This window comes from Amblyomma americanum, chromosome 10 (assembly GCF_052857255.1).
Source record: "Amblyomma americanum isolate KBUSLIRL-KWMA chromosome 10, ASM5285725v1, whole genome shotgun sequence".
Classification (NCBI taxonomy): Eukaryota; Metazoa; Arthropoda; class Arachnida; order Ixodida; family Ixodidae; genus Amblyomma; species Amblyomma americanum.
The window spans coordinates 96,423,992-96,436,876 of record NC_135506.1 but is presented as its reverse complement, the minus strand read 5'-3'; the positions used below and the strand labels follow the sequence as shown (position 1 = coordinate 96,436,876).

At 43.7% G+C, this 12,885-nt stretch overlaps 2 protein-coding genes across 2 annotated transcripts in view; both read left to right on the top strand.

Moving 5' to 3' along the window:
- Positions 1–808: 808 nt before the first annotated feature.
- LOC144108571 (uncharacterized) lies at positions 809–4,134 on the top strand. Its single transcript, XM_077641773.1, has 2 exons — positions 809–1,007; positions 3,989–4,134. The coding sequence occupies exons 1-2, from the start codon at positions 809–811 to the stop codon at positions 4,132–4,134; spliced, it is 345 nt and encodes a 114-aa protein (XP_077497899.1).
- A 635-nt stretch (positions 4,135–4,769) lies between these two features.
- The window catches only part of LOC144106517 (luciferin 4-monooxygenase-like), a 28,643-nt gene continuing 20,527 nt past the window's right edge, over positions 4,770–12,885 (top strand). Inside the window, exons 1-2 of the mRNA XM_077639360.1 lie at positions 4,770–4,859; positions 10,762–10,933. Coding sequence (XP_077495486.1) covers positions 4,852–4,859; positions 10,762–10,933 — 180 coding nt within the window. The 5' untranslated portion in view covers positions 4,770–4,851. The remainder of the gene's footprint in view (positions 4,860–10,761; positions 10,934–12,885) is intronic.

Sequence of the window (12,885 nt, the reverse complement as noted above, 5' to 3'; positions counted from 1 at the left end):
TCCGCCAAATTGTGCCACACAATGATCTCTCCTATGCTCGTCGGTCTCATGGCATCTTTCAAGAAAAATTGGTCTTTATCTCAGAAATGGGGTGTTAATCGCTTATGAAATAAATAGTCTCTTAATATTGAAAGTAAATATTATCTGTCCTAATCATCTCGCAAACAACATTTATGCTACTCCATTGTCAAAACACTCGATGAATATTTCAGATGCTTCTATGATGATGCTCGAAATTGATAACTAGTAAATGTGCACGTAGTTTGAAGACTTTCGTTTTCTAGATAGGTAGTCGTCAATTTCGCATAGCGTTCCATTATATTCAGCTGTACATTTCAAGTTATCTAATTTTTTTTAGTTTTCTCCTCAAGAAAAGTGACGATGATCCACAACCTTGCAATACATCGCCAGCCTTCTCAATTTACAAGCGGTTGATTTTAAATCAAAGCTGCACGAGATACGCTCCTCTAAATGCTATTTATTCTTATTGCAAATAAAAGTTCATTTTCGCCAAATTTGACGTGCCAGAACGAGTAAAACAGAAATGTTTTTGATAGTTTTTGATTCGGCCCTTTAAGGAGAAGGACCATTGAATAAAGTCTGGAAAGCCAGGAATCAGCTCTATCATTGTTTGCATGTAGGCCATCCCGGCATGGTTTCTCTGTCCACTGAAATCTTTGCATCCAAAGCATTCCCTTAGAAATCTAGATAAGCGGTGTAGAATGCATGAGAACGCCTCCTTGCCCTGTGTCGTGCGCCACCTCCCATGTCTTCAATTACCGTCACTGCCTTCTCGCAGGTTGATACAATGTCGGGCTCCCGGTACACCTACGGCGAGATGTTGGACGCTTGTCGCCGGGTGGCGGCCGGGCTTCGCAGGCGGGGTCTGCGCACGGCAGACGTGGTCGCGTTCCACGGTGCCAACAGTTGCGAGCTACTCGTCGCCATATGCGGCACCTTCTTCGCAGGCGGCACAGCCGCCTTGATCAAGACCAACCTTACCGAAGGTTTGTGGCCGTGTCCTTCATCTCTGTTCCGCGTATTATTTTAGAGACTCTGAAGTTCGAGACCAGGACGATAAAAATCACCGTGACAGCAAATCTAGGACGCTTAACCAATAACAGGAATTATGGTATCTTGTTAAAAAAACGCAGTGTTCACGTTTTGCATTGAGGAAGAAATTGTCTATGCGTTAATTAGCGACGTAGTGTACAACTGTTCTGGAGGTTTGCTGTCGCTATTTTTTCTTGAAGTGTGGTTTTGAAGGGTCGGGATGAAAAATTAATCGGCCTGTCGGGGACTGCAGGCGGAGGAAGAAGGCCACCGAAGCGGTTCATACGACGACTAGGTGCAGGAAAAAATAGATGGCAAAAATTCTAGGATATTAATAATAAGCCTCATAAATGAACAAGATACCAGCCGGTACCGCCACATCAAACCCACAAGTGGGCTGGCATCGTGTCGCCCGGCAGCAGAGACAATGCAATTATGGGATGTACAGCTGCAGCGGAAAAAAGATAAGCACAAGTGATGGGCCAGAGCAGCTGCAGATGACAACGCTCAGCTCTGCGGCTGCGAACATGCTGATAAGACCGACAGGCGTGTTCGCAAACAGCGGCTCCGCGCAAGTCGCTTGGAGCTTTTTCGACAGTTGGGTGAGGTCATTTGAGTTAAAATTTTTAAGCTTCAGCTGTACACCGTAGCTGTTAGAAACTTACGAGGCATCCCCGGCAATGCAGGAAGCTTTAGCGAAAAAAATGTAATTGAAGGATGTAACGCGTACCTTGCTGCGTCAGGCTCAAAGCAATCGCTTCTTACAACCCCGTTTTCGTATCGAAAGCTCGTAGACATGATCCGTTGGCGATGACCTCCTTTTGGCCGCCTCCTCTTGACTGCGATGCCCTCTTTTTGCTATCCCGATACCATGACATGTCCTCAAAGATGCACCTCTGGTCGTCAACATGTGGTCTAAACCTGAGCACAACCTCACAGTCAATGAAAGCATATGGGTGCTTGAATACTTCTTCAGCAAAGAAAAAACAAATGGCTGTGTTCCCCTAATTAAACTGTCTTAAAGGGGCGGCACCACTGGGGGGGTGGCATGTCCTTTTGTCTGGACCTCCGCATAAGCAAATAGGTGACTCGCGATAGTGTCCAGGCTTCAGAACGCAGTCCTCACTCATAACAACATTCACATATACTCCGTGCCTGTGGCATCATACGTGACAGTGACCAGCAATTCCCTTCTTATTCCCATCCCGCAGTGCGACCATTTCAACTGCGACGCGGAAGTTCATCGCACTTGATGCGGGATTTGTTTTCTGAACTAAGGCGTGCAAATTTATTCTTAGTTCGAGCAAAATTTCTGCGTATGTTTCATCAAGACTTTTCTAGAAAAGCTAATCTGGTTGTCCGGTACGTTTGGCACAGCATATTATATCTAACTCTATGATGGCGTAGTTTCCCAAAATTTTCAGAAATCACACCTGTGTCGTTGTTATAATCGTAGGAACGATAATATTATTCAGGCACATAAATAACAGCCCGACAGACGGGACAATAAGGAAGAGACACAAACACGAGCGCTGAGTAGCAGTTGAAAGGAATTTTATTGCTGCGAAGCAAATTATACCCCGGGGTCAAGCCCAGAACATAAAAGCATAAAAACTTAAAAAGCAAACAGCAAGATTCTCCGCGTTCGTAGCAATCAAGGAAATTAATCTCTTTTCTTTTCAAAGTGGTAGAAAGTGTGCTCACGCACGTCACTCCTCTTTTATTAATGACAAGCGCTTCGAATAATTCCCGCACCAGCGGTACCTGATATCTCCTGAAAACATTGCTTATGTGAAATTTGCAGTGCGCTTGCGGGTGGCCACGTGTTGAGCAGATTCTTCCTCGTGCTGTCTTTGATATCTCTGCTATGTTCTCGGAGCCTATTGTCCCGTCTTCTTCCTTATTGTTCCGTATTGTCCCGTCTGTCGCGCTGTTAATTAAGTGTCATTAACCAACTGGCCCGGATAATTCCACTCTTGTATTATTCAGAGTTCCATGCCCCAAAGCTGCACGCTAAATATAAAAGTCGACGCAGTGGACGCATCCAGTACTTCCCACTGCCTTTAGTTCTTTAACTTGAACAAACTTCTCACAGCGCACTGGTGTTTTAGCGTTTTTCATCCATCGATACACTGTCGACTCGGCCAGGTTTGCGTTAAGATGCACTTCGCGACCTGACTGAATTAATACAGTCTATGGAAAAAGTACAACTCGCTGGTTCCTATTTACCTCACCTCTTTGAGGCGCACGTTGATTTGAGGTAGAACGCATCGCAGAGATCCACGTTATTAAGATGGACGGTTGGTGAACGGAGAAGCAAAGCATAAAACTTTAAAGCAAACTTTGAGCATCGACAAGAAACATAGGCCCATAAATGTTACAAATAGCTGCCTTTACTTTCCGCTATCAAAGATGAAATAATCCAACTCTAAGCAAATTAAACTTGTTTCACATCCCTCAACTATCAAAGCGGAGTGCCAGCATGCCAGTCATCTACTTAAGCTTCCTCAGTATTTAACAGATTCCTACAAGCCACCCCTTTCTCCACGCTTTGTTTGATGCATGCAGCCTCACTGATAATCTAATCCCTTGTCGTTCTAATCTGCTCAAGATATATCTATTGGTGCCCGCCATATCTTCATGGTCGCCTGAAAGGAGGGCCAGCACAAAGTGCCGAGGCGCATTAGCAGTCGCACCCGCCATCGAGTATGTTGGAGAAATATATTCTTTTTCGGTCTTTTTCGCTGGCGACCACTTGAAAAACGCTCGCCGTCCACCAGAGTGGTCTGAATTCCGATTTGTACAAATATGGACTCTCTTACATAATTTATGCTGCGTATTATTGACCCGATTGCTGATTGAAACTCGTGATAAGGGCCCCAGCCAATGTAAATCTACTGTACAGTTTGCTTACTGTTGCTCTTGCTTTTTACAGGAGAAGTACATCATCAGTTGGTGGATGCTCGACCAAAGTTTGTTTTCTGTGATGCAGATGATATCGAAAAAATTCAGCAGTCATGTGCGGGAATTTCGTCTGTTGAGGTAATAGTTTCAACTTCCTCATATCTCGTCAAATGTTAGTTTTCTTCATTAAGATGCACATGATAACACTTTATGGAAGCCTGGAGGCTTTAACTTCTATCAGCTGTACCGTGCGGGAATGGAAATTCTTAAAACAGAAATACACCTCTATCGCCACATATGGCTGAAAAGAACGGCACAGAGATGATGTGAAATGAAGGCTAATTGAAAATGTATACCCTCTCGTTTCTGACATTTGAACAACTAAAATGTAGGGGCATTCTGTAATCAATCATTCTAGCTTTCTCTTCCGACGAAAATAATTGCGCACGCATATTTCACGTTTTATTCGCATCCTAGTTTGCGCAGCATGAAAGCCATATCCATGAACGCATGAGCGCCATAGTTCCTCATTTATTCCTGGACTATCGTGGGAAGTGCGATTCAGAGAAAAAAGACGCAAATCACGCGCTTTATTTTCTATGGTGCACTTGCGAAAGTCGCAAGTAGGGCTACTGTGGTTTAGGTGTCTTGAAGAGTTTCATTCCACATGCCAATCCGGACAACTGTATGTTATTCCAGGCTATCATTGTTGCAACTGGTGATCCAGGAGGAGCCCCAAGTCTATCACAGCTTAAGCAGACCCCTCTGGATGATCTTGGAACTCAACATAATGTGTGCCCAGATACGGTTTTGGTTATAATTTACTCTAGCGGCACAACGGGACTGCCAAAGGGTGTCCAGCTCACGCATCGAAATGTCGTCGCACTTGTAGCAATGTTCGGGTAAGAAAATCAGGTTATGCTCATGCTGATGACCAAGAATTTTTATAGTTCATGAGCATCTGTGGCTAAAGAGTGTCATGGCACAAGGATTGTTCCACTCGAGGTGGGGTAAAACACTCATTTGCGAAGCATTTCATCCTAAAGAAGCCGTGCGCCAGGCACGGGAAAGCTTGTACCCATTGTATCACCGGTCAGTACCCGGCGCCACTCGAGACCCAACCCCGCACATCCCACACGCGAGGCGGACAAAAAGACCCTATAAATTGGGCGAGGCTCTCTATGATGTTTTATGATGAAGCTTAAAACGCAACTCTCAGGTAATCACAAGGCTCGTGCTGGAGGGTGAGAGATCGAGTGAGCGCTACCTCATTTTTTATTGTTCTTTCGGAATGGCACCACTAACCCCTTGTTTCGAACCAGCGAAAGCCCTCTGGTTGAATGCCTCACTCGCAGTGGAATATGTTCCGGAGCTGGGGGGCTGCTTTGAATTTCATATTATTTTTGTACAGAAAGGATGAATGAAACTTAACGTGATTTCGCTTTATTTTCAGAGACAGGCACAATAATGTAATAAGTCTAATGGTGTCTTCGACTGCTCGCTTTCATTCTCTGACGCAGAGCGTGCCTATCGAGGCGATCTTCGAATCCCAGATAAATTATGTGCCGTGAAGCCGAATTTTCCAGGCGGTTTCAGAGCGGTCACATCAAGGTAACACAACCTCGATGCCGGTCCGTTCGCGCCTACGAGTAGGAACATTTGGCGCCTTTTATTTATTACACATCATACTTTTACGCCGAAGGCTTATTAGTTCCTTAGCGGATTCAATTAAAAATAACTGATTGATCGACAACGCAATATTATTGGTATATTCACACATAAGGTTGTCTCCAAATACTGCACTTCGGTGCACAAATACAGCTCTTCTGACGGAGCGCATTGCCGGCTCTCGTCACTATCAAAGATCAGGTCCAACCCCAATCCTGCTTATGTAATTCCACCGACGCTAGGAGTTTTTTATCTGGTGGAAACCTTCGCGGCACAGGACACGAACCGCGTTCACTTCCGTAGTTCACAGCCTAACACCTTAGTAATCTTCGATTCACGAGTGACATTTTCTTCCTAGCTCACTTAGGGGATCAATTGCAAAGTGCGGTGAATGGCTACGACATGCAAAGTAGAACGGCGGTACTCAAACAATATGCAGGAAACTAAAGTAATATTAAGACGTTCGGAAGGCAGCAGCCGTTTTTGAGCTCGTAAACGGCTGTTCTCTTCCGAACTGGCCACGTACAGTCGTTGTCTCGTTTCGTCCCTGTCTCCACTCAGCGCACTCAAGCAACAGATGAATGCGATACCACCTAGCCTGTTTTGTTCCCTTGCTATACTTTGCGCAAGTAGTAACCCCAGAGATACAGCACGAGGGTGAAATAACTAGAAGAATAAGAAAGGGTTAGACCTCATTTGGCAGGTACAGTCAGATCATGAATCGCAGTTTACTAATATCCCACAAGAGGAAAGTACATAAAAGCTCTATGTTACCGGTACTAACTGTGAAATAGAAACGTCGAGGCTAACAATTGGTTTAACTAACATAAAGTGTTCAATGGACAAAAAATGATACGTGTAACGTTAAGAGACAGGAAGAAAGAAGAGTGAATCAGGGAATAGACGCGCGCTAATGGCATCCTTGTAGATATTAAGAAGAAATGGGCTTGGGCAGGGCATGCACTGCGAAGGCAAGATAACCGCTGGTTCTTAATGGTAACGGACTTGATTCTAAGAAAAAGAAAAGTGGAGCAGGGGGCGGCAGATAGTTGGGTGGTCGGATGAGATTACGAAGGTTGCGGGGAGACGGTGGGCGCGGCTGCATGGACATGGTTAATTGGAGAGCCTTTGCCCTGCAGTGGGTGTAGTCAGGCTGATGGTGATTATGAGGCAACACCTTTTTAGCTTGGCCAAAGAGGTCATCACCTGCTATGTACCACAGCCGACACTGCGATTACGAGCCTCAGAAGCAGCACTTTTCCCACGCGCACGCAAATTATTTACATTGCACGCACTTATGAACATTTGCGCTGCATTTCACACGCACAAAAAACGGAGCCGCGATGATGTATGAGAAATTAGTGCGCTAAGACACACCGCAGGACGTTACTTATCTTAGGCCTTTTCTTAACTTGTAAACGCTTCTACAGCTTTTATAGACGCAGTGGCTTCAAATAGTGCATATCTTACCCACGCGAGAGGTGCACCAGCGTGCAAGTATGCTCTGCCCGCCGCCAACGCGCGTATCTCGTTACTTACAGCCGTGGTGTGAGCTTCGCTTCGAGCCGTACATCTGCGTTACGGTGGCCGTGAGGACTTGTCGTTCCCTCGTGGTTTAAGAGAGAGACTTTTATCACTGCAACTAAACACAACGCGGAAACCTTTCGAGACTGCGGCACATATGGAAGAACTTTGTTAGCTTGGAGCTCGAGCAACACTAGAGAATAACAACAACAAACCATAGCAACTTCGCCGACCGCCAACGGGTGGCCATGCCGGCGAATATCGCTGTCATACGTTGGCTGCGCTAAGATTGGTGGCATGCACCTACGTGATCAAGAGCGCGCAACCGCTATGAGAGCAAAGTCGGAGCGTCTTGAGTCTCGGACAGCCGAATGTGCGGTCGCCACCAAATGCTCTGGAGAGCACTCTGAAGCGACCAACGGAAGAAATCTTAAGTTAATAATATTATCTCTGATGATTTATGGCATGAAAACGCACTTTTGTGGAAATAAATGTATTCACACATCGGATAGAAGGGCACATAATTAAACGAAACTTTCAATACACCACAGGGAGCCCCGTGGCCTATGCGATAGTGACGATAGGGTTTGATTTGTAGTTGTGTAGGCTCAATGGCGCGTTTTCAAAATGAAAATGTCAAATTAAAGTGTAACTTATTCAAGTAATTCATGCGAAAGATAATAATTACAACTGTCTACCGTAAGGGTACAACTCTTCAGCACTAGCCGGTGGCGCAACACATCGATAAGCACGTCTGGCAGTGTAGTGGTTTTGCACTTCCACGTAACGAACAGTAATAGCAGCAGTAGACTATAAATGATTTTACTCATTCCTAGCTGAGAAGAAATTTACTCTCTGTCGTGGTCATCGTTACGTCCTGTGGTCTATATCTGGTTGTCAAATTTAGCCTTCACCAATCTGTGAAACTGAAATGTCTGCCTCCTTAAAATGGGGCAAATCATTCTGATGTGGTAAAGAAGATGATGCGAAGCAGGGAGCACTACTCGATATCTCCACAGTTGCAGCGCTTAATGTTTCATCTTGAATTTGGAAAATCCTGTTGGAAGCGTCCGGCCAAAGTACAGAGCTGAACAAGTCAGCGATTGATCTCACTTTTGGTCGCATTCTATCGGCAGAAACACCGTTAATCAATAGAGGATGTATAGTGTGACCACCAATTTCTTCCTTCCTATGTTCCAGAAATAGTTCTGGAATAGCTGCAGATAATGTAGAATACCTTATTATTCTGCAAATCGCTGACGACATTAACTCACTAAGCAGCCCAGGGTACGAACTGGAAAGCATGTTCAATGAATAAGAGTGGCAAAGCAGAAAAAAACGTCTTCAGTATAATATGCAGAAAACTGATGTATTGTTCAAGAGTCCCTGGAGGGGCAGCAGTTTGCGTTACATGGCGAGGCGCTGTAAGCTGTAAAGGACTACACCTACTAATGGCTGGCAGTGACCGCAGATCCGGGACACGATAGTCAAGTAACTCAAAGAGTAAGATTGAAGTGGAATGCATTTCTCATATACTCTGCGATCGTGAATGGCAGTTTGCAGTACTCATCAAGAGAAAAGTATATAACAGCTTTGCCTTAGCAGTACCCACCTATGGAGCAGAAACGTAGCGGCTAATGAAGAGGTTTCTACTTTAGCTGGTGGTGAAGGCAGCGAGGTATGGAACGAAAAATCATAGGTTTTGCACTTAAGAGACAGGAAGAGAACAGAGTTGGTTTGCGAAGAAGCGCGACCTATTGAGCCTATCAGAAATCAAAAGATGAAATGGTCTTGGGCACGGCATGCCGTGGCGAAGGCAAGATAGCCGACTTTCGTTAAATGTATCGCTCTGGAATCTACCGCAAGGGAAGCGTAGCAGGAGCGGCAGAAAGTTAGGTGGTCGGATGAAGTTAATTAGTTTGCGGAAATAAGGTGGCTGTTGCTGGAAAAGGACCGGGTTAATTGGAGTGATATAAGATGGCCCTTTGTCATGCAGTGAGCATATTCACTTTGAAGATCATGATGAATAAAAAAAGTTTAATTGCTATTACTTATAAGCGCAGAGACTGGAGGGTAAAGAACCTGCAATCTGTCTCAATTTTCAGTAATTTTATGGCACTTTATATTTTGTCGTACTTGTTGACATGTTGTGTTATACTTGTTGGTTGCGTTTCATTGTTCTGCAGGTATCCTTGAATGTTTTGCGCATTCATTGGATTCATATCTGAATTCAAATGGCTGGAAAAGAATGCAATGCATTCTGCACTTAAGTGCCGTAGAAAATGCACCTGCAAAGACGATGGCGCAAGAAATGCATAATATTATCAAATCAAAAAAAAAAAGATTTAATTTGCATAAATGGTTCTTGTGTGCCAATAGTTTTAGAGCATGGGGACGCCGATCTGCATCAATATATATGCTTCATTTTTAAGGGGTAAAACCGCATAAGGAAACAAGTCAACGTAACATGTATTTAACGGAGTCGTTTTTTCTTTCTACTTACACGTTCGGTACCCGCCATGACAAAACATTTACTACAAGGCCCTTGATATATTTATTCACGTTTAGGCATTTGCCGATCTGCCCGGATTTTAGGTCTATCCAGTCCCTAGAAATATATTTCTAGCCGAAAACATGCTGCACTAGAAATGTTTAATTCGCATTCGCAGAAAGACAGAGAAGTAATGTTTTGCAGCTCTGCAAGCCTTCCTTGCAAAAGATTAAGCCAGCCGCGTTTGCGGACCAAATTCGGACATCGCTGTGCTCGCCAAATAAAGTGCTTTTTGACGCAAGAAAGTGAACCCTAACAGTAGAGAGCTAACGTATACATAGCAGGGTACGCGTTTTATACAAACTTTTTAATTCTGCTTGAAACAAGACCAATCAAACACTCGCCACATATTTATTCCTCTTTTCTGTGCTCATTTTGGTTTTGCGTGTTTTCTGAGCAGTGCTTGTGTTCGCCTTCAGCGCTGCAACAAAGCACCCCGTATGTTTACTAGGCCACTTGAGGAAGACCCAATATTTCCTCACAAAAAGCCAAGTTGTTCGTTAGACATCTGTGCTTCCACTGTTCGCCTGTTAAAAGCATTGTCTAGGAATGAATTGTTCCATAATTGTATAGGCCGGATTGATATCGGCACAACTCCTAGTCGTCCATTACTTACGCTCATCGTGCGATCTCCTAGAGTTCCTGGTTAGGGCATCTGGAAGTATGACAGCATCCCCATGTGGATGCGCAGGCGAGGACGTTCATGGCATCTAATGTTGGAAAACGTTATTGTAACAGGTTGTGTCTGCTGCACAGCAGCCTTTTGGTTGCATTTTTGTGTGAAAATAGTAATTGGTATTTTTCTTAAGCAGATATGACACAATTCGGACACCTCGAAAAACGTTTGGAAATGTTTTATATATTTTCTACCGCGCGCATTCTAAAAGCAATAATCAAATTACTGCACAAAATTCGGGAACTACTTTTCTGCACCTAAGATTTTTCGTTGACATATTGGCACCCATGGGATTAAGCACCAACACAGGATGACATGACAGACAGAAAAATTAGCTTCATTTGAAAGAGATGCAATAATTAACTCGTACGACTCAATCTTTCAGGCTAACTGACCAGTCAGCGTTTCACAAGGACGACATATTCATGAATATAGCACCAGTCAAGCATATCGGCGGGTTCTCGTTGATTTTTGGCCACCTCAGCCAAGGTGCTTGCGTAGTTTTGGTTCATAAACTAGACTTTGGAGTGATATTGTCCGGCATTGCAACTTACAAGGTAAGATACGAGAAGTTCATATTTAAGTGAAAAAAACCTAAATTGTTTATCTGACTTGGCAAGTCATTTGCGTGCGTCAACTAAGGTTAATATGAATAAACAATGTTAGCTTGGCAACAAACATTAATATAGAAGGGAATGCACGAATGTCATAATTAAGATCGGCGCACAGAATCAGCATAACTGCGGTCGCTTTACAGTATGACCTAAGGATAACATGGTGATGCCCTTAGGATTTACATGCACGTTAAACAACAACACGCTCTAAAATTAATACGCCCTCTGTTGCGCTTCGCCGCGTTACCCTTACCGTTACTTTGGGGCGTAAAAGTCCACGAGTGATTTATTCACATATGTGAGGCAATTAGGCGGATTTGTGATCGAAAACATAAGGAATTATTGTTGTTATTAACATTGCTATACGTATTGTAAAGGAAGGACCAAGACACTGAGTATATAATTTCGTATTTGTTTTAAAAATAAAAATAGAAACAAATTGCAGTTTGTCTATACCAATTACCGATTTATCGTACAATACATTTTTTCTTGCTCGCTGACCACGAATCTTCTAAAGAGGTCATGACATGATTTACCAAAAAATCCTGCTTTTGCATTGCAGCTACTGGCCGCGACGTAATTATGCGTACTGAAAAAAGAACTAGAGCTCTACGCGCGCATTTGAGCTAGAATTTGAAGTCCTCAGCTCTGTGCCCCTCCCCCTGGCAGCGATGGCCATATAAAGTATTGAATGCGGCAGTTCAGCCCGAGGTGTTGATGGCAGTAGAAATGACGCCGCCCTTTACACGGTAGTTTTTCTGTGTCAGTTGTGTTACAAGACACTTGCTAGTTTTACTGTAGCATCGATGTTTGCCCTAATTTTTTGGGGGAGAAATTTTGAAATAAATACAGGAAGAACACCACTGCTTTAGTTTATTCCTGATTTTATTCTTTGTTTTTGAATATATATGAAACCGAACATTTAAAACAACAATCAATGAAATTCATGTATTATGATAAGATTGCATAGGGTCCCTTACAAGTATGCACAGTTGCTAAAGGACATAAATTATAGTGTTGAACTATAAAAAATGTCTTGTGTTAATTAGACTCGAGAGTAGCTTGTCCGGTGAACTGTTCAAGCCGCACTAAAATAAATATTTAGCGGAAGTCTCAGATACCATCAGCAGGGTGTGGCATTGGCATACCAAAAAATCAATATAAGCAAGGCGATGACAGAGAGGCTCTATATGCCACCTGAAAATATATTATTTTAGAACGTGTTCTTTGTGAACCAGACCCGTCAGGTGATTCACCTGTGCACAAAGCCGTCAGCCCATTGCAGGTTGAATTCTAGGACGAGTTGGTTCTTGAGAATAGTGCGTGACGGCGTGTCTTGGGGGGCGCGCCTAACATTCTTGGGCATGTCACGGCCTCAGAAAGTTTTATATTCTGATGTACTAGCACATTTCATAATCCGAAATTGACTGGAGAAGTTCGGCTGTTACTTCCAAGACAAAGCCTACTATAAATACAAAGGATTACAATTAATCTAATGCAGTTACTTTTCTTACTATGTCAGTAATTACGTGCCACCTTTTGCTTAAATATACTAACTTTTGATGTTTGGGCGTGCTTAATTGTGTTTATTCAATTGTTATGTACCTTTTTTCCTCATATCTGTTAACTCTGGTTAACCGCTCGCATTTAAAGAGCTTCCACCACGCATTACACCCAAGGACAGCAAATACTGCACGAAGCAAGAGGCCTGGTATATGCTGGGTAGCGTTACAAACCTCCCCCTCCCCTTTTCCCCTAGTACGCACTTAACATGAAGAAAAAGAAGGCCGCGCGAAGCACGCTAGAGAGCGTGACATGAACACATAATGGTGGAAAGCATGGGATGTCGTGAGACCTCCTACTAAAGAGAAAAGTTTCTTTGACGCGAGTCCTAG